General features: G+C 41.1%; 3 protein-coding genes across 7 annotated transcripts in view; 2 read left to right on the top strand and 1 right to left on the bottom strand.

Annotated features, from left to right (window-relative positions):
• The first annotated feature begins 67 nt into the window (after positions 1-67).
• On the top strand, positions 68-9,871 carry ppp5c (protein phosphatase 5 catalytic subunit). Its single transcript, XM_022242267.2, has 11 exons — positions 68-240; positions 3,507-3,676; positions 3,961-4,032; positions 4,194-4,341; positions 4,501-4,619; positions 5,070-5,234; positions 5,782-5,887; positions 6,662-6,892; positions 7,655-7,874; positions 8,387-8,465; positions 8,827-9,871. Exons 1-11 carry the CDS (start codon positions 84-86, stop codon positions 8,881-8,883), a joined length of 1,524 nt encoding a protein of 507 aa, XP_022097959.1. The 5' UTR covers positions 68-83; the 3' UTR covers positions 8,884-9,871.
• Positions 9,872-11,071: 1,200 nt separating this feature from the next.
• ntpcr (nucleoside-triphosphatase, cancer-related) lies at positions 11,072-16,544 on the bottom strand. 3 transcript variants are annotated; one of them, XM_022242269.2, is made up of 6 exons: positions 16,415-16,544; positions 15,553-15,642; positions 14,763-14,925; positions 13,732-13,816; positions 13,037-13,240; positions 11,072-12,447 (listed from the first exon to the last, which is right to left on the bottom strand). In XM_022242269.2, exons 1-6 carry the CDS (start codon positions 16,485-16,487, stop codon positions 12,370-12,372), a joined length of 693 nt encoding a protein of 230 aa, XP_022097961.2. In that variant the 5' UTR covers positions 16,488-16,544; the 3' UTR covers positions 11,072-12,369. The 3 variants fall into 3 exon arrangements, with proteins under 3 accessions (XP_022097961.2, XP_022097960.2, XP_022097962.2); XM_022242268.2 differs by having other exon boundaries at positions 15,553-15,699; positions 16,415-16,519; XM_022242270.2 differs by having other exon boundaries at positions 13,157-13,240; positions 15,553-15,699; positions 16,415-16,494.
• A 68-nt stretch (positions 16,545-16,612) lies between these two features.
• Positions 16,613-21,670, top strand: part of lrrc57 (leucine rich repeat containing 57) — a 61,118-nt gene continuing 56,060 nt past the window's right edge. For all 3 annotated transcript variants that reach the window (XM_087147691.1, XM_087147703.1, XM_022242272.2), the window contains exon 1: positions 16,613-16,753. In XM_087147691.1, the coding sequence (XP_087003817.1) occupies positions 16,670-16,753 (84 nt within the window). In that variant the 5' untranslated portion in view covers positions 16,613-16,669. The remainder of the gene's footprint in view (positions 16,754-21,670) is intronic.

Raw genomic sequence — 21,670 nt, 5'->3', positions numbered from 1 at the left:
CGCTCTTCAAAAAAATAAAACAAGCTCCATCACTGACGTCTTGGGTAAAGACTAGCGCCACCCCTGTACCAGCCGTTTTCAAGATGGCGCAAACCACGATCGCAGACATGGGAGACACGAGTAGTTCTACGGGCACTAGCGCGGGGAAATCTGACCCTAACTCGAAGCCGCCCCTTCAGGAAATTTGCGACAAGGCAAGGGCCGAAGATCTGAAGAACAAAGCAAACGAGTTTTTTAAAGGTATACGGGCGTCAAAATAGCCAGGTGGTCTGATGCCACTGTTGCCAACTCTTTGCCAGAGTTTAACTAAAATTTAAGAGACCGGTCCGACATGTCCGAATCGCTCCCTAAGCCGCTCCCTTCTTACACCTTAGGTTTATCTGCCTATCCAAGACACTTTAGCCATAGCCGGCCTATCACTAGTCTTACGTGGTTCTATATCCGGGCATTTGACACCCTGTCACTTGACACCCTGTCATGCTGGTGCACAAACCGTGTGACATACATGTACATGATACTGGCATGACTGGTCTGCAAATGTGTTTTCTAAAAATGCTTCAATATTTTCACTGCTAAATTGTGAATGTTGGGGGCTGGGGGCCTATGACTTTCTGGGAAAGAGTTCCATATATGCCGACACCACTTGACAGCCCGTGCATAAACCTTTTGAGGCTGGTCTGAAAAGTTCTTTGTTTTCTAAGTAAATAACTCAGTGTTTTCCCTCCTAAATTGAACTTTTCTGGACATGTTTTTGCTTTCTGATGGCTGTTATCGTAAATCGCCATAGTGGCATCTGTATATGGGACTCTTCCCACTTTCTGATGGCTAGGCGTATACACATGATAAGCAACGGCAAGGCAAAATCAGTGTTGTCCGTATAATGCTTTGACATATTCCCGGCTACATTTGATTTTTAAGCCTTGTTATCCTTTTCTGATGGCTACTGTAGGGAAAAATTAGAGATGGAACTCTTCTCCTACTGACCGTATTTTGCCCCATTGTGGGCTCCCCCTGATTAGTTCTACATCTGCAGTGTTTACCATGTTTCCTGCTTTCTTGTAAGTTACATTTATTTGAGCAATGGCTTTTTATAACATGTATGACCGTATAGTCATCAGGTCCCTTACTTCGCCACCTAGTGTCAGGTCTGATTGGTTTTCACAGTAAATGGTGAAACGAGGGACCTGTTTTCTACACGGTCATCAGTGTTGGGTGGAAATAATCCTATGCTATAAGCTCATGTCATGGAAATTCACCATAGAGAGCTAGAGGGAAGGCCATAAAAAAATGAGGGTGTGCCCTGTCACAGCTGTGCCAAGTCTGGTACAAGTATCTTTCATACACACCTATTTTATCCTCTTTCTTTGTCCTGTACCCTTTGGGTTGAGCTGTTCTTTAGGCCATGATTTGCCTGTTTGGGGCCATGAGCCCAAATCAAAGGAATATGCGGGCGTGCTTGAGTGCACACAGTATAAGACTGGCAAATTTGACAGAGGGAAGAGAATGCTGGACAGATTCTGAAGGAGTGTGTGATTGTGTAAGACGTACATGTTTGGTATGTGATTGATTGTGAGTGCTGCCCAGCCACGGTGCGCTGATTTTGTTGTCCTTGCCAACACCCTGCTGCTAGCACAGACAATATTCTGGTCTGTTAATTAAGCAAGCCGTGGCACGGAGAAGGACTTACGCAGACATCAGCAGTCGTAAGTTTACTTATTTTCATGTAATTGACCCAGTCTCTGTTTTGATTTATGAAATTCATTTGAATTATCCTTGTGAAGAATCTATTTGTCAAAAGTTGAGATCACAGAGGACCATTAGCCTGTATAGTTTTGGTGTTATTTCTGTGATTAACAGATGGCCCATGTCGGTACCTGAAACATTACCATTGTGAATAGAGGGCATACATAGAGAACGACTGAGGTCAGAGGCATGTACCTGCTCCTGTTCTAGAGATCTAGACAAACATCTTCGGGGGTAAGACATACACAGCTGGAGGCTCGTAGACGCAGGCTGTACCTAAAGAGTACATTGAGGGAACATCGCGGGGTACCGAGTTTCAAGAAGCCCTGACAACTCTGACATGAAAACTTCTACTCTGAATTTGTGAAATTGTCTTATTGTGATATTGTGATTTTGATGTGATTGTTATATATGACTGATACTGAAAGATTTCAAGATTATTATGCTATTGATGCTAGCAAGATTGGTGTATTGGATTGATATCGAAAGATTTTTTTAGTTGGAGTAAGATTATGCAAACGTTTGCATCCACAGTACAGGTATGCTCCTAAATGGTGGAAGAAAATTGTCTTGAGAAATTCACTGAGATGTTTTGATTCATTGAGACAGGAAGCTTGGTTATTTTCCTGTGGGAATTATTGACATTTTTGTGTCCAACATTTTAGCAGACAGTTTGTTAACATTATAAATAAAATTCTGTAACAAATAATTCATATCAAAGAGTGTAATCCGGATCTCATTCTTGTATTTTGTACATCATAGTTAGGCGACTGTGACATGCAATTTTCGGGCATTTTGTTAGGCCAATGTCACTAAATATACCTACAATGGAGCAAACATTTATGGAACATAATCTACTTAAGGTGTAAATGGAATTCAGCTGAACAATAATAAGGCATTTTCTGGGCAAGTTTGTGATACCTTTAAACAATTGTGTATCTGCTCCGAACGGAACAAAAGAGGGCATGTTTTTTGGTACTCACCACATAGGCGTGCAAGTACGTGTAACTAATTTATTCTGGCATGTATGGTCTTTGCGTGCAAGAACCTGCTTGTAACCACCTGTCTGTCTTTTTGCCGATTTGGGGTGCACTTCAGCACTACAGGTGTAAAAAAATGGGATTTTTGTCTCTCCTCTGTAACTGTCAGATATTAGGGCGTATTCCTGAGACTTGGCCTGTGAAGTAAGTGAAGTGAACATCTCAAACATAAAACATTTGATCATTCATGGATGATGCGCCATTTGAAAGATGTATTTCAAAATAGAAAGTTTCCTGAAATTTTACATTGCATTGCGATTTTTTTTTCTGACTCGACACTTTACTCTATATATTACATAATATTTTCTGTGTAAGTTCACAGCCCTACGTAGGATCAAACTTCATTTTGTGTTCATTTTGTTGTGTAAGGAAACTTTGACCAAAATGTACGTGGAGATAATTGATTTCTGCAACAGGTGGAAAGGCTTGCGGTAGCACCATGCGAAGGAATAAATCTCTCTTATGAGTATGTGGGGTTCAGAAAAGAACCAGGAGTATACTCAATGTTTTGGACTGCGTGCTCAGTCCGTCATCAGGAGACACCTGATAACGGACTGAGCATGCAGTCTTAAACATTGAGTATACTCGCGGTTCTTTTCTGAACCCCACATACTCATAAGAGAGATATATTCCTTCGCATGGTGCTACTGCAAGCCTTTCCACCTGTTGCTGTCCTTCACCATGAATAGCCTGAAATTTCATCCAACTGATTTCTAATTGCAGCACAAGACTTTCAGAATGCCATCATCTACTATTCACAAGCCATAGAAGCCAATCCACTGGTGGCAGCCTACTACGGTAATCGTAGCTTTGCCTATCTCAAGACAGAATGTTTTGGCCTTGCATTGGAGGATGCTAGCGAGGCATTGGCCATCGACCGATCCTACATCAAGGTCAGTGTCCTAGTATCTGAAGAATTATGGGCCCATCAGTTGTTAACCCTACCCCTCACTGCCCAAAACCAGTCCGTCATTGATGTAATGTATACTTGGGGGTTGTTTTCATGGGACTGATCCATTCCATTCAGTTTTCTAACAAGGATATTCATCCAGCCCCAGTCCATTTACAAGGTATTACATGTATATGTAAATCGGGTTCCATTAAGCAGGGGAACTGCAGCACAGGGGAACTGTCTATGTATTTACTCAGTAGGTGGAATTTTTGTTTCTGTTGATAGGGGTACTACAGACGGGCTACAGCAAACATGGCGCTTGGCAAATTCAAGAAAGCACTCAAGGATTATGAAACGGTATACATTTCATTTTGCTGGTTAATTATTTGTCAGTGTTGGATATGTTGGATAAGAGATCCAATCACGATAATCCTGTGTTATCATACAACTGATACTGGGTTCTTTTGTTGTCCCACCCCAGAAATGAACACTTTTGATGCCAAATTTTGTTGCTTCAGGTGGTAAAATACAGGTCAAATGACAAGGATGCCAGGTTAAAGTTCACAGAGTGTAGCAAGATTGTCAAGAGGCAGGCTTTTGAGCGTGCAATCAGATCGGATGATCCCAAGAAGTCAGTAGTTGACAATCTGGACATCGAAAATATGGGTAAGTGTTTGGAGGACCTTGCTGATTCTAATCTGTGCTGATGAGATTTTTCTGAGAATTCCATTTGGAAAAAAGCATCCTATTAATGTAATTGTAAGTGTTAATTGATTTTTTTTTTTGCTCAAAAGTTTTAATTTCAACTTTACATCTTGTCTGCAGTTATAGAGGACGAGTATGACGGACCCAAATTTGAGCACACTGTAACCAAGGAGTTCATGGTAGATCTGTTAGAACATTTCAAACAACAGAAGAAAGTTCACAGAAAATATGCATACACAGTAAGTCACTGTTGAGGTTCTCAATACAGAACATAAAAGTCCTCAGCTTGTTTGGTTAGTAGTGAGTGACCTTTCTCAAATTCATCCAGTTTTGTCCACAAGTACAATACTCAACAACTGGGAAATCATTTTAGCATTAAATTTTTTAAAAAAAGGAACACTCTTGGCAAGGGCAAAACAAAATTGAATTGAGGACCCTTGGAACATAAAGATGTGCTTCAAGGATTCATTGTAAAAATGCTTAATTTCTATCATGGGCCCAATTTTACTTTTGAATAACATGAATTGGTCATAGCCACCTTTGTGATCATTGGTTCTTCAAGTAAATGTCCAGTTAGATTGATAACTCAAAATATGATATCTGAAGGCTTACACGTACCTCCAAGATACGCCAGGCCTACAACCAAAAGAGTTGGATGTATGTGGTCATACAACCTTTCCTTCCTGCAGATACTAGTGCAAATCGACAAACTCTTCAGGACGTTGCCGTCATTATGTGACATTACCATTCCAGAGGGGGGCAAGTTCACAGTGTGTGGGGACATTCATGGACAGTTCTACGATCTCTTAAACATCTTCAAGCTCAACGGTCTCCCATCAGAAGACAACCCATATGTATCCTTGTACTTGTTGACTCCTCAAATTCTTCCCTAACTCCACATGGCATTTTTGTCAAAACTCTCCCTGAAACCTCCCAGAATGTCTCACAGTGCAAGAAGTCAGTGGTACATTTTTGAGCTGCAAGCCACTTGGAAATTAATACTGACTGGGCCCTACTGCTTGAACTGCTTCAAAACTCCTGTAAAGTCTGGATTTTGAAGGTTTTTTGGAGAGGAACAGAGACTGTTGTTTCACCTTTGACCCAGATCTTGCCATTCATGTAATCTTCAGTGTTCTATCAATTGTTAATACATTCATGAATTATGGCAACATCAAAATAAATGTAAATGTACTATATATGTATGTAAAATGTAACATTAGATTCTCTGATCTCTAACGAGAAATCAACCTGTTTCCCAATTTGGAATGGTTTTGGGTCCACGGTCAACTGTAGATTCAAATTGTACTGTTTCTTGATGCAAGAATAAGTCTTACGCACCACCATGTGCATGCTGGTGAGAATGATGGTACATGTTTTTTAATCCTTAACTCCTTGAGAAAGCTATTCAACGGCGACTTTGTAGACAGGGGATCCTTCTCGGTGGAGGTTATTTTGACATTGTTTGGTTTTAAGCTTCTCTACCCAGATCACTTTCATTTATCGAGAGGTACGCAATCCCCTGCAAAGGATACTCCATTGTCTAAGTCTAACAAGAGGTCGTGAAATCTTACTATGAGATTTGAAAGTCATCAAGTAGGTTGCATTTTAAGTTGTAATGCATCAGGAACCCCCCTATTCCTTTTTCAATTTCCTGTTGTGAAATTCACAATTTTTACATACAGCTATCCATGTAGGCCGGTATATTTTAATACAGCTGAAAATATTGAGCAATTCGAAGGAAATTTACAACTGAACAGAGTGCAGATGTAAACAAATGTGTCGACAAGTGTTCATCAAAAGTGCTATAGAGTACTGAAGTGAATACGTCACGCACACAATTTGTGTGTAAAAGGCATCAGCGCGAGAACCAGCGCGTGAACCAACATGCTCGCGTACTCCATTCGTTTGCACTGCACTTTCTGGTTCACAGTGACGTCACACTTTGGTACTCTATATTAACCCTAACCTCAGAGAAAGCTACAAAGTACTACTTAGAAGTAAACTGTAGCATATGATGCTGTGGCCTATATGAGTACATGACCCTATTGTTCTTTGTACGAGTAACAATGGAAGTGCCCCAGCCAGTAGTAGTAATTTGTAGGGCTTGGTACTTCAGGCTCGTACTAATACATAGTATTTTGTAGTGCTGAGTCCTGTACCCCAGGTGATATGCCAGGGGTTCTTAAATTTGTATCATCATTTGACGAATTAAAACATAAGACAATCCACTGTAACAACACACATGCACACAAATTCATCGAGGCATGAATTTGTTTCACAGGTAACCACGAGAGCGAGACTATGAATCAGATGTATGGTTTCTATGGTGAGGTGAAGGCCAAGTACACGTCCAAAATGGCCGACCTCTTCACCGAGGTCTACAACTGGCTACCGTTGGCCCAGGTCATCAACCACAAGGTCTTAGTGATGCACGGTGGGCTGTTCAGCGACGACAGTGTGACGTTAGACGACATCAGGAAGGTGGATAGAGACAGGCAGCCACCAGAAACGGGTATGTTTGCTCACTGGGGTAGTTTCTACTTCAGTCTGAACCAAAAAGGGTCCTGGGTTTTTTTTCCAAAAGTGTTTTCCAGCTGTCAGAGTTGGTCAGTCAGTCGTCCACAGAGACAACTTTGATTGGCTGTGCTAATCTGTATTGACATCAAGAGGCTGATTCCCTCACACAGCCTTACCTCAAATGATCTATCAAGAGGGTGACTTCAATGATTTATCACAGATTATTGGACTGGGACCAGAGTAACCAACTTTGTCCCGTCCCATGTTTAAATAATGAAACTTGTTCAATGCCTAATAAACTAATGATTGATAGTTTTACCAATTAGTCATCCAAGATTGTATAGGACAATAAGCATAATCCAATTGACTATTGTGTCTTTGAAGTTATTTACTGTTAAGTCACTCCTTATGACAAATAAAACTGTCCGGTTTTCTCTGAGCTGTGGATTCATGATCAGCATTGGCTGTGTTCTTGTATTTTTGAGCAGTGGTTTAATAAAGAGAATGTAAATGGGCATAAGCATTGAGGAAAGTGTTCAATAAAACTGTAGACATTGATTGTGGAAAACCCCATGCTTGCAAGCAGACAGATCATTCTTACATTCTTACTCTTTCAGAAGTGAACAGGACCCTTTTTCTTTCAAACACTGAGCACTTGATTAAACACGCAGAGTACAATGTTGTGTTGCTCAGCAAGTACAGACGCCAGCACACACGCCGCAGCAAATACTCGGATGGATCCATTTTTGCTCGACAGGTATCATGTGTGAAATCTTGTGGTCGGACCCCCAGCCGCAGCTGGGCAGGGCGCCCAGCAAGCGTGGGGTGGGGATCCAGTTTGGACCCGACATCACCAAACGATTCTTAGAGCAGAATAGTCTGGAGTACGTTATACGAAGCCACGAGGTCAAAGCTGAAGGCTACGAGGTTGCACACAATGGAAAATGTATAACAGTGTTCTCAGCTCCTAATTACTGGTAAGTGCATTTTGGGACGTGTGTTTTCAAGCACACTTTTAATATTAATTGGCCACAGCTGCCAAACTTTTTGAAGTTGCTTTCGCTCTTTATTCACAGTAAAATGTAAGGTGTTTAAAATTATGTTTTAAAAATTGGTTTAGATTAAAGGGTCAAATATTGGCCAGGAATGATACTCAATAGTAGCATGTAATATTTATGTGACTCTGACATCTGTTTTGGGTTCGTTTGTTAGTTGAAACAATAACTATTTGGATGTTGGTTTATTACTGAGCGTTCTGGCAATTCGTCGTTTTTGTGAGCAGCCGTGATATCAGGAACGTCATGGGGGTGATAAATTCCAAAACATGTTCCTGCTTGAATGACCATTTTCTGCTTCATTTCAATTCAAAAACACACCACCAACAGAAGTCTCTTTGATGCTGCCTTAGATGAGTCAGAATCAATCTGCCTTTATGCAAGATAGCCAAGAGCTCAGTTAAACATTTCATTATTTATTTGCATTGTTTCAGTGACACAATGGGAAACAAAGGTGCTTTCATTACGATGGGCTCGGATTTGAAGCCAAAGTTCACCACATACGAAGCAGTTGTAAGTTGAATTTTGTATCTTACCTTGGAAATTTCTACAATGTCAAAGATTATTTTATGGTAGATGTATTGCTAAGAAATCAGGTGTGTTGGTTTCTTAGGATTTTTCTGGATTTCAACTTGTTTTTTTCTTAAACCTAAATATGGTGGACTTTTATGATGTAAGAAACATTCTTTCGTCTGATGTTTCTGTTTGTGAAAGAGCTTCTTCTCAAAAGACTAAATTATTGACCTCGTTTGCATATTTTCCTGTATTAGTTAAACTTCTCATTTCGAACATGCTCAGGAAAGTGGATCTATCTTACGAAGCTAGGAATAGGTTTTGCCTCACAACCTGACTTGTTTATTTAACTCTTTAACAGTCACATCCTGATGTACGACCGATGGCATATGCAAATGCCATGTTTGGATTTATGTAATGCTGTCCACATGTCGCCTTCTGCGATGTCATGGAGATCTACAGAGCTAGTGCAGATCCGTCATAGCAACACGGGCCCATCCTGTCTGTGCTCAGTCCCTTGAGGGTGCTCTTGTTGCTCTTGCTCAAGAGAGCAGTGTAGGGCATGCCACGTGCAAAGTAAACTGGGATTGAAGTATGTACTAAATTTCCTGCGACGTCATTGGATGTCAAGTGCACAAAGGTAAATAGTGTACAGCAGCTACAAGCCCTCCAGTGCAGCAAGCCCACAAGCAGTAATTTGAGAAAGCAAGCTTACTTGCTCATTTTGACATCTAGGGTGTGTTCCGTTCTATGCCAACAGAGCTGGTGCTTGCTAACATTTGCAAACAAGTTCTCAATGGATGCACTTGAAAACTACAAACACTGGCAGTACTTGCTTGAGTGAAGTGTACCCCTTCTTGGTGATGCTGTGGCTCCAGCCAGTTCGAGTTAGGCCAACTTGTGGCATACTTGGAAGACTGCAGTGGCTAATGTTTGACCAAAATGTTGTCAAATTATACACTATTTTGGTATCATTCTACAGCATTCAGAAGAGTTGCCTCTACTGCTGTGTTGGCTTTTGCTTTATGCTGCTGGATGCGTGGATATAAATTGATAGGGGTTGGGTGTAGCAGCAAAGACTGATGCCAAAGCCAAATAATATGCTTGAATTGGACATTGGTATCGGGATGCTGCCATTTTAATGTCTCAGGCATTATCATATGACCCTTTGTCAAGTTCTGCAGAATTCTGGCAAAATTCCATGTTGTGAGAGTTTGAATTGTTCACGAATCACACCTCTTGAAGACCGAAGGCCAGTTCATGCGAAGCAAATTTGATATCACGAAAGATTCACCGCAAAATTTCGCTCGAGTTGAAATGTGTTCAAGTTTTGCAAATTCACAGCGCGAATATTGATCCAATGGAAAAAAATTTGCATTTGTGTTCCCTTTGCACAAAGTATGAACCAGCGTTTATACTGAACAAAAATGCAAAATTCTCATTTTTTCTCATGTTCAGCAGATTAAATTGTACATTAACTCAACAAGACAAAATACCATGCAATCTAGACAAATTCTACGGTCGTGTGAATTCCTTTGTCACATTGCTGCAATTTGAAACATTGATCAGCTGTAAAGATTTTCACTTTAGATAATTTATATACTTATCTCGATAATTTGTTTTATTTTTCCATCAGTTATTTCACCTGTAGCTTACAATTCATATTTTGTGTAAAAAACCCTCTACAAAATTTGTACATAGGTTTGTTATGCACAGATGTTGCAGCAGTGCTGTAACGTTCAAGTGTAACCAAATTTGAAGGAAGTTGTACACAAATAGAATGTTCCATTCTCAGTGAGTCAGTTCGATATTCCATCAGCGCATACCCAGTGCCAGGCTATTTGGGAATAGCTACGTGCATGCCTGATAGCCTGTCCTATCAATGCAGCCACACGCCGACTCACACGTGCACTTTATTCCTGAAAGACCTTGGCTTTTTGAAATATCAAACTGGCTTGCTCCTGAATGAACTTACAGCTCTTGGTAGTCCACCTATCAGTTTTACTGTATTCTGGTCTCAGAAACACAACTGCTCATAGTTATGAGGGCTTGACATGTTGATGTGAGCAGAATCTCCCCAAAGGAGCAAAATCCAAGAAAGATCCTGCTATGATTGAAATGTCAGACCCTTCAAGTATGCTGGTCTCAGTGGTCTGGTAGATGTTTCCGAATGCACAAATACCTACAGAGCTGCTTTTGCTTGTGGAATCTCTGAAAATCTAGTCTCGCGGTCACCTTACAGATAAGTCTGTTCACAAGAATCCTGTAGACAGAGAAGATTCAGTCACTTGTTATTATGGACCACTGATCCAATCCAATTTGGATTACCAGCTGCCCGAATGAGTGAAGCCATGTAGTGGGTCCCAATCCTTGAACTCTATTGTGCAATGGAAACCAGTCTTATCTACTCCCATCATTGAGGAAAATCATTACAAATGGAGTGGTAGCATGCAGCACAGTGACCTTGCCTGTAAAAGCTGATGGTCTGTCCACATTTTGTACATGAAGATCAAGGCCAAATTTCATGGCTCTGCTAAGCAGTGGTGTCAGTTGGTAACAGGTTTTGAACACAAGCTGTGTAACAAACTGCAGTTCAGAGTTGGGGGTAATCTCAGTATTTGGGACAGGTTTTATTGACATCTACATTTAAAGATCAGTACCTGTTGATATAAAGTGAATGAAGTTTACAAACTTACAACTTCATTCACAGTTACACCTGTGTCCACTATTACGGTCATACTGTTCTGTCCAACATACTCCAGACACATTCAGTATTTCAGAATTTGGGCACACATGTTTATGAAATGTGCATAAATACACCTTGTCTTGTTGATGGATGGAGCTCATAATTTAGGTTTACTTGGGACCTGATCTCAGCTCGGATTTTCACACTCAAACTGACGTATGTCACCTCACTGTCTTACGTGTTGAGGTGAACGGGCCATTTGATTGAGTTCAAACTCCAAGCCATAGCACTTTTTCATCAAGTACAATCTTGCTTTTCTGTTTGACAGCAGAGTTTCAGCCATGAATTTGGTAGGAGTACAAAGTGCACCCATTGACAGAGCACAGCAAACAGCTTGGTCACCAGCCCAAAGTTTCATTTGATGCATTCTTCTTTTGACTGGTTTGTGGCTTGTTCAGGCTCAACAGATTTGCTGATCAATAGTTAATTTGCTGATTTGCAGCTGCATACATTCTGTTTCCAATGAATTGCTGCTCCAACAAATTTTCTGATGGTCATATGCGCCTCTGGAGGAGGGCTAAATAACTTGTCATAGTAAAAACTTTTATTCCATTCTGAATGCATGGATGGAAGTTAAATAAACACAACTTTTTGTACGACCGACTACTGATTTCACCCTTTGTTCAAAACCTTCCAAGTACGGTATAGTGAACGGGAGTAGTAAATTCAGTGAGTTTTGATGTTGTAAGGACGAGAGAGAGTCCTAAACAAAACATTTTAGGGTATTACAGTGCATTAATCTCCAAAGAGAGCAAGTTTTGACAACAATCAGAGAAACTTTCTCCCACATTTCCCACAGAAACCCTCCCCTCTGATTCCTGAATCCTTGAAATCCTCCACTGTGAAGGGAATCAATTGAACAATCTGTGCACTTGAGTCTGAGGGGCAAGATGTCCCATTATAAGTGACAGTGGCCAGGCTCAATCCTGCAAAATCCCCACTCCGGACGGATCCTGAAGGATATCAAAATATTCAGGGGCGAGATTGACCAATGATAAAAACAGCTCAAAACAGACATAAGCTGCACTGTGAAAATCTCCTATACTTTTGTACACAGCCAGTGAGGAAAAAAGCTGAAATCCAAAACACAAAAAGCTGAGAAATCTCACCCCCAAATATTAGGGTTAAAGATCACTCTAGGTGTCACTCAAACTGTTTCTATGCAATATGGGTTCTTGCTTCCATCACAGTTTGAACAATCTCCGGCAGTAGGCTGTTTCTATTCTCCTTAGTCACCTAAAAAGAAAACAGCAATGCTCCCACTGGATCACACCTGAAAACATTTTGATTTACCCTCCACATTTTCCTTGAGCACCAATTAATATGAAACATCCTTTGTCTGCTGTCAGGTTAATTTCTCTAACTTCCAGTCAAGATAAAAATTGAAATGCAGCGTAATCTTGACTTGTATCCATCCACACAACTGTGCAGCAATAAACAAGGGCTGTGAAGCTGCAGGTAATAGCATGTACTGTATATATATGCATATGAAGTAAAACACCATCCATGAATGAAAATATCAAAATATTCAAGGTTGCTTGTAGATAATGCATAATACGCTTTCTGCTTGTACAGTCAAATGAAAAAAAAATGAATTAAGTAAGGCATCTTTCCAAATGTAAGTTTTTGGAATGTTACATTCCTGTGCAATTTCAATGAACACTCGTTGCAACTAAATACGCATATGGAAAGGCACCTAATTCCTCAAAATCAAAAAGCACCAACTTTGAAGATACGCTTTTAATACTGACTCTTCGACACTCTGAATGTAACTGAAATCCTTTCAACTGACAGCACGTTGGAAAACTGTGCAACGGATACTTGCCATAAACACTTTCACATCCTTCCTACTGCGGACCTCCTCCACCAATCCAAGTGGCTTGCCTTTTGGCACAGGGATGGTCCCAAGTATCGGGCAAGTTGATTGGCTGAGATGTCTCCTTACCAGCTGGATGAAACCTTGACTGAAAAGTTCCATCTTTCCTATTTCGTCAATGATGAGAATGGACGAGGTAGATGTTCCATGATCCTGTGATTTAAATAAGATTTGAAATCTAAATCATTCCCGGGATCCTCCTTGGCATAAATAATAAAATCCAGCATCCGTGGTATCTTGTTGACAATCCATCATGTATATGTTGGTCCAAGGATCTGAGCCAACACTTAACTGCCCAGACGATATTAATCTGCGACCTGACCTGACCTGACACCTAATCCTCAGCCCACTTGTCGTCACCCACGCCCCTTCACCCTATAGTCAGTAAATGGGTACAGGTATCCCCACTACAAGTATTTGCTTAATACCCCTGACCCACACCACTATCTGTTTACTGTAATCTTGTAATTTCATTTGGCATAGTATTAGGATTCATCTAACTCTTTTGCATTCTTTGATTGGGAACAAACAGCTGAATTTTGGAAATTCAACCATTTTCGTCTTTACTTGTGTTATGAGTGTTGTCTGTCTAGTCGCAGGTTTCTTTCCAAAACTCACACGTGTTATGATGCTGAAACACCAACCTTTGTGGAGAGCTCTTGCAGAGCCAGTCTTTCAAACGATGCCAGGTCCACAGTGTACTGCCCTACAGCAGGTCCCCTTCCCTGCCTAAGGCCAAGAAAGTATCAAACATTGTTGACATAAATGCACATTACTGGTGCTTATGGTAAGATAATGCACTACAATTAAGGCCAAACTCGATCAGCAAAACTTAATCGACTGTTGGCCGATTTTACTTGGCATGTTTGATGTATTACCAAGGATATCAACATGGTCAACACATGGTCTATAATCCAACTTGGCCTTGGCATAATACCCAAACTTCATTTATACACCAGACAAAAAGTGCTTACAAGCCAGAAAGTCCTGTTTTAAGCTGTCAAAGCTGGGATATTCAACATGTAGACCTTCCACTCCTTACGAGCATAACAAACAAGAATGAAGAAGGCCGAAATCTTGTCCATTCTGATGTGTCTACCACGCTTCATTAAAATTTTCTAGTTCAAAAACAAATTTTGCCCCAAAACATTTGGACTCATCTTCTTCACTGCCCAAGTCGAATAGAATTCCCCGGTGCAAAGTCTCTTTTGGAAATAATTGGCCCACTAGCGAGATACACTGTAGTAGCTGATTCCTTTGCCAAGTCTCCAAGTAAACGTACAATGTAAGCATGAAGTGGCACACTGTACATATAAGTCTACAAACCAATTAAAGCTGTGTCGATAAATACCTCAAATGAGTAAGAATACAAGTCTTTAGCCACAAAGCTTGATGCAGGTCTTACAGAAATCAAAACCACAATTTGCACAAGGACTCAGACTTGATCTGAATGCGTGAACATTAATACCATCTTTCACATAGGAGACTTTGGCCAGCCAGAGTGTGTGATGGACAACACTTGAAAACGTTAAAGAAGGGGCAAACTATTAGTGTCACACTGAGATTCAACTGAGTATCCAAAGCTTCCTCAATTCCTAGCTTCCTTGATCACCTTCTGGTGTCATACTTGGTGGGAAGAGAAACTCATGCTATAAGGTTGTGCACAACATCTCACCCAACTCTGGCAAGTGGCCCTCTGCGTCCACTCAGTGTGATGACATCAAAGCCAGACCTCCTGCCCCCAGCCCGTACCTCCTCAGTATAGAACCCACGCAGGTGTAGGGAGCTTTGCTGGAGCTGCTCAATGGCTTTGTGTATTAGGGTGGTCTTGCCGACACCTGTCATTTAGTGAACAGATGATTGCAGTGAAATTGACTCAGGTGATTTAAACATGGTTGCACTTGTAAGAAGTAAAGTATAAAGCAAACTAGTGAGGATAATAATTCATCTGAAAATTAATTCAAAAGAGCGTCTACACTGGTGACTTTCAGCTACTTTAGCAAGGTCTAAACATGTAAAATCCAACACGTTTTATTTAATTAAGACTTAATCTCAGGAATTACGGGTAGGTTACGAATGACTAATAAGGTCCTGTGTATCAGTACCATGGGAGATTCCTTGATTTTCAAGTGTGGAGTTTTCACTCGCAAAGTATATAACAAGTCTTCTATACAGGTATTATAGCAATGATTTTAGCAGGAATATCATTGTATAAATGTGACGTTGGAAGAGTTTCATATGCGGATGCCAGAAATTATTTCCTATAGTGCCCTATAGTGACCTACAAGCCATCAGAAAGCAAAAACATGTCCAGAAAATTTCAATTTAGGAGGGAAAATACCAAGTTGTTTACTGAGAAAGCAGAATTTTTCAGACCCGTCTCATAGGGTTTGTGCATGGGGTGTCAACTGGCGTTCGTATTTGGAACACTTTCCGTGACGTTTAATTAACAGTTGCTATGGTACCTGGAGAACCAGTGAGAAACACATGACGAATGCAAGGGGCTGATGATGCTGTTGCCATGGTAACTGCCCTATCCTCCATGAGCACTGCCCCTAAGGGGTCGGAGAACACAGAAAAGGAAGATAAGATGGAGTCCTGCTTTAAAAATCCTGCAGATAAAGTAACATAAATTTGAAATAGAGATAACGCCTTATGAACTTCATGGTTCTTCTTTTTGCCTCTGAAAACTTGACTTCTTGCTTCTGGAGCACATTTTATTGATTTTGGTAATACAAAGAAGTTAAGAAAACCTACATGCACATAACTGTTCAAACTCCAAAGGATACCATGTGACCTAACATTAGGACAGATTCTCAAAAACCATAAACATTGATTTCCACAAAGTTAATGAATTAAGCTCACATTACTTTCATTCATTCTGCTAATAAGCATTCTTCAACTACGTATCTCTTTCCTTCATTCAGAACAGTTTTCGTTGTAGTCTGCTAGAGTACTTTTGCACGTTAAAACCAGGCAGCAGTTTCACTCATGGTTATTCGATCATGATGATCGGGTGCACGGCGTTCTACCCCAGAACTAACTGTGGGGTTCGTCGTCCACCGCACTCCCACGTTTGGCGGACGACGAACTACACAGTTCTGGGCTGGGGGTATTTGCTGTGCTGTGGATGGTCATCGTGATTAAATGTCGGTCGAAAACTCAACACATGGCTCAAAACAAGACCTGCCGTGTGGCCAGTTAATAGTTCAAAACATTAAAATCAAACGTGGTTTGCCATTCAACGCTCAAGCGTTTGAAACAACGTCAATTCTGCCTTTATTCCAGAGCTTCCCAAAAACTGATTAGGCCTACACTCTAACTCACCTGTGCACCCACGATACACACGCGCGGTATATTTGTAGCTGTTGATTTCGGTGCTGTTTTGATACAGCCACATGGCGGAAGTGACGTAACAGACTGGTGACCTAAAGGATCATTGAGCACCTGTGACCTGTCAACATTGGAATTGGAGGAAAAAGTCATCACAAATTCACTGCTAACATAAGTTTAGGCCTCCTAGGCCTGTTTTTGTCTTGAAGTTGCTTTTAATTTTCAAAAGGTGTTGTAATTCGGACAACGATGGGTCAAAGTTCGATCAAGCCTCACATCGAGAGAGCTGAAAAATCTGGCGTTTGTCAACTTGCAAACATGAGTTTGTCAGAGGTAAGTTTATACTGAAATGAGCCTTTATACCGGTATTTCCGACATGTCCACAACCTTTGCCGTTAGTTTAGTTTACAAATATAGTACTTTCATGTACATATTTCAATACATTTTCGCTGGAAATAAAATCTATTTTATTCCACTGAAAGCTGATGGTCTGAAACTTGACTGCGTTGAACACGGCCAAAGAGTGGTGAGGGCCACAAACCCCAGCCAGGCCACAGGCATAGGCTAGACCCTTAAAAATGGCCCCTACTCCTCCGTCAATGGAGGAATTATTACATATTAGGGGTACTGTTTACCGGTCTACGAACTGCATAGACGGCGAGGGGTGCACTACCAACTACATGTAAATGTACACAGATTACCTAGACCTCATCTGCCATAAAAGTGCCGATAACATGGATGGCAGTCCGTTAATTTTGGGAAGTCTGATTCACAAAAACCCTACAAATTGCCTTTTTGGACATGCATGATCAAGATTGTGTGACTCTTTAAAAAGTTGCCCTTTTAGATGTATGACAAATTGTATTACGATGTACATGGGTACAGTTTAGATTGTATACATGTATCTAATTGGGTGTTGTCCAAGGATAGCTCATTTATCACCTGTGCTGAAACGAAATTGTACCAGATTTCAACCCCACCCCCTCCAAACTACAAGTACCAGACAGGATGTCCAAGATGCAAGTAGGGATTCAATAAAAGTAGGGATGCATTCATAGAGATGCTGTTTTCATTCCTTCAGTACGTGGGGTCTGGTTCTGTGTTACTTCAAGAACTCAAAGTTACTACTCTGTCATACTCCGTATGACTTTGAGCCAACAAGGTTTACATGGTGTTGTAGCGCTATGGGGTTTTGGAATCGGATTTTTGTGGTGAAATGATTCACTGGTGTAAGAAAAATATTCAATCAAATTTTCCCCTGTCAGCAAACCTGATTAATCTATACCTCTTAAAAAGAGGGATAACAAGGTTTCAGAGCATGAGACGTAGTATTTTTGAAAAAAAAAAAATTTCGACTGTTGCTCCATTCATGCTGTTCATGTTTATCAGACTGCACATAAGTCAAGCCCACCAATGACCGTGCTTGTTCCGCATCTTGGGTGGACCATTTTCTGTGGTGGGGGGAGGATGTTTAAATCTCGCAATCTGTCACAGCTACACAGCACGTCGTGCGTCCTGCCCATGGGTGTTTCCAGGTCACAGCAGCAGCCAGGATGGTCCCACAATGAAAACAACTTAAGATGTCATCCCCCGCCACTGAAAATGGCCCTTATTTTCAGGCGGTCAAAGTTTAAAGAAAGGAGGCTGTCTTGAATGGAAGAATGTCATGTATGAAATACCTGGAATGCAGCTATAACATACACGTAGGGTAGGACTAACATCCGTGGAAGCCGCTTCTTTGTTCTGTTGTAGTTCATTCAAATACGTGCCAATGAGGTGTCTGGTTCCTGACAAGCCATAAGGAAGAAGGTCATGTGCAAACTACTTGGCTTTGGCTTGGTATAACACAAGCCTACGTTCAGTGTAAGCCAGTCTCCTGGTGACAGACAGAGCATACTGGCCAAAACATTGAGTCCCACCAGTTCTTTTCAGAACCCCACATGCTCAAATAGAGATATATCCACAGTGCTAACTGCAAACTTATCTAGTTAACAAGCTTACATTGTACAAAAGCCACCAGCTAATGAATCCATGCCTTTTCCAGGGAAGCATGGGTCAGATGCTTGTCACAGAACTGCCACCCATGATGACACTGTTACTTCTGACAGCCTCTTGAGCCCACTGATTCAAAGAATCCATAGATCTATATGTGCTCTGCCACCAGGAATCATTAACCCTAACCCTACATAATACTACAAATTACTACTTGTAGTAAAATGTACATGTAGTAATCAGTGCTGCCGCTTGTAAGAGGACATGACGGTATTGTTCTCTGAAGCCATAAAATACAATAGGAAAGACAATGTACCATACACTGCAGTGCTGTGGCACTATGAATGCATGGCTTTACTATTCTCTATATGAGTAACCTAGCCAGAAGAAGTAGTATGTAGCACTAGGTGCTTCAGGCTTAGACTATTATTTAGTGTTTTGTAGTACTGGGTACTGTAAGCCAAACAATATGATCAGTGAAAGGAGCTATGAACTAAGTAGATATTAGCATGAAAGAATTCCTCCAAGTCCAAACTGTCATTAAACATGCCCCCAAAGATACTTGCTTCAATACGTGCAGTCATGCTTTGCAATACATTGATGCATAATATTGAATACTGTCAAGGTAAACTCAGCCATTTCCTCCAAATGCCAAGGCAGCTTGCTTGAGGGAAATGGTAATATGCTATGCAAAAGAGCAGGGGGGTTGATGAACAGTATTTATTTGGGCTGCTGTTATAGCTTTAGCACCAGTAACTGGTATGACTACATGAGCAGTATATAAACATAACTGGTTGTAGCTTCCTCACTAATGCCTTTTGGAGGTAGTTTCAGGATTTAAGGAGTTTGGTTGTGGATTTTTGAGGATCTGCCAAAGTGTGTATATTGTCTGTGTCTTGTAACAGGAATGGGAAAAATGCGGCATAGCAAAGAACCTATAAATTATGGACATGTTAAATTTTGACGATCTGTTGCACTTGTTTACAAATCTGTTATTTTGTTTTGTGGAAGATGCAAATTGACCAGTGCACACATAGAGCTCTTCCACAGTTCTGAACAAACCGGTATTACATGAAGGAAGTATATAGTGGACCATTTAAAATGTCTGCTGCCCTCTGTTGGGAAGTGAACACGGTGGTATCAGCATGTTTTTAATAACTTTGTACATAATATGCAAGTGCACAAAAGTATATGAAGTACATGTATGTGATAGTGACATGGTTTTAAGCTTTTCACCCTAATCTATTGTACCGGTACGTAGTTTATAGGCTTGAACTATTAAAGATGTATGCTTTTTGACCTTCTGGTAGTTCACTGTTTTACAGAATCGATGCATCAAGCCAAACTGTTCTTGAAAGTTTCTTTAGCTTTGTAAAGTTTGAGTAATGTCCAACACAGTTGTGAGCTATTTCTCCCCTCTTATGCCAACTTGCAAGCAACTGAACCGCAGACATTTACAAGTACTGTATGTAAATGCATTTGCTGTGGAGTAGGCAAGTGGAGCCTTCAAATTAACTCCCTTCTCTGTCGTTCACTGGGCTATTTTAATTCATTTACAGTACCTCGTGTGACTGAAAAGAACAGCCAAGACAGGCTGAAGGCTCAGGAATCGGAGGGAGTTATGCAAGGAATTCTCTGTAGATTGTGAATCCTGCATATAATAGGGCTTGAATGACACGTTTGCATACATGTGTACCCATGTACATGTATGTGGGTCATTAGTTGTACATAAGGTAACTGTACTTCCATATACATGTACTGTATATATTTAGTCACAGTTCAGCTGATGAAGGCCTTATTCCAATGTTTATGTCAGATTTGTAATGACACAAAAGTTAAAACTTTGTGGCGCCTTCTCTTCAAACTTTATTTTGTTTATTGATAAATCTGGTACATTAATCTGCACCTTAATAATCAAGCAACATTTCTCCTGTTCAGCAACTACTGCTCCCAACAACTGCCCCTTGGGAAAGACTGCAGAAGCTGCTGATGCAGTGGTTCACCAGTCATCCAGCTGATGGTCTCTGCAGGTTTTCAAATTCTAGCAGAGGTGGCAGGGGAAAAAACATGGAGACATGCGAAGAAAGTTGTTTGGGCTGATCTTTCTCAAACCCCACCAGCCAGGTATCCTTGCGTCCTCACCTGTGCACCAGCTTCCCAATTTCTCATTTCCTAAAATCAACCCCCACCACCCACTTTGCCGAGAAAAAAAAGTGAGATCCGGATCCCAGCATGTGTATTGCCTCGGAGGGGTTTACGGACACCACTAACTAGACAAGAGGGAGAGCAGGGACTCCAGGGGCCGGTACATCACGGATTGGTTGTCGCCAGCCTCTGGACAAATCGTGCTCAGGCCCTTTCCCAAGCCTGCCTTTGTTTGTGTACAGAAATGAAAACAGAGCCCTGGCCACCAGTGCAGTGTTTGTTGTTTTGGTTGTGGATTATTATGACATTTTTCCCCCCTCTCTTTGGGAGTTATTTTGTCCACAAGAAAAGTGTCTTGGCATCTCTGTCATCCTCGCATAGGGTTAAAGTCCATGATCATCACCTCTGGCAAATATTGTTAACAATAAAATACGGGCATGAAAGTGCAGATTGAAGCATACAAGTGAAGTGTATGAATTTCAAACCAGTCTTAGTGTCATACTGGTGCATAGTAATCTATCCCAGTCCTAAAAAAGTATCGTGTATCCATACATGTGTCCTATATTTCTGGGTAGTGGGCTGCTACATTGACACATAACTCTTGAAATTTTGCCTTATCTCGACAGTATTCTGCTACTGCGGTTAGGTTTTTGCAAATTTCTGGTCAGCATACTGCAGTAGGCTTTATGGTCAGCAAAGCCTCTTTGGCCTAAAAGGTAGCTCCCTGATGGCAGTGGGATATGAAAAGATTGTCTACCGGTACCATACCCTGCCCTCAAGTTGGGAATAATTGGGGATCCAGTCCTCATGACGTTTGGTTGTGTTAATCCATATACATGTAGGACATTACTTCCTCCATGGTTAATCAGACTTGTGTCAGGCTGTCTGTCTTTCTGTCTGTCTGTCATAGGAAACATTCCTCCATGGTCTGTCTGAGAAAGTTTCTCCCTCCCACAAGTTACCTATACGTGTATTGCATGACTCACAGGCCCCGGATTTGTTTATAAATACACTCAGGATTGCACATCATCAGGTAAAGTACAGGTAACATGACTGGAGGCACCGGCGAGCTCAGGGAAGCGGCCATGACGGACTGATTAATCCTATGACAGG

The sequence above is a fragment of the Acanthaster planci genome, linkage group LG01 (genome assembly GCF_054643075.1).
Source record: "Acanthaster planci isolate LZ-2023a linkage group LG01, COTS_SCS, whole genome shotgun sequence".
Taxonomy (NCBI): domain Eukaryota; kingdom Metazoa; phylum Echinodermata; class Asteroidea; order Valvatida; family Acanthasteridae; genus Acanthaster; species Acanthaster planci.
The sequence above is the reverse complement of the archived record's forward strand: the minus strand, read 5'-3'. Positions and strand labels throughout refer to the sequence as shown.

Excerpts from the sequence above, each read along its gene's own strand:
- ppp5c (XM_022242267.2), top strand. The coding sequence starts at position 84 with ATGGCGCAAACCACGATCGCAGACATGGGAGACACGAGTAGTTCTACG. Across the intron at positions 5,235-5,781 it reads CATCAGAAGACAACCCATAT|CTATTCAACGGCGACTTTGT; the intron begins GTATCCTTGTAC and ends TCCTTGAGAAAG. Across the intron at positions 7,875-8,386 it reads TTCTCAGCTCCTAATTACTG|TGACACAATGGGAAACAAAG; the intron begins GTAAGTGCATTT and ends GCATTGTTTCAG.
- ntpcr (XM_022242268.2), bottom strand. The coding sequence starts at position 16,487 with ATGTGGCTGTATCAAAACAGCACCGAAATCAACAGCTACAAATATACC. Across the intron at positions 15,700-16,414 it reads TGTGTATCGTGGGTGCACAG|GATTTTTAAAGCAGGACTCC; the intron begins GTGAGTTAGAGT and ends CTTTATCTGCAG. Across the intron at positions 14,926-15,552 it reads GTTTCTCACTGGTTCTCCAG|GTGTCGGCAAGACCACCCTA; the intron begins GTACCATAGCAA and ends ACTAAATGACAG.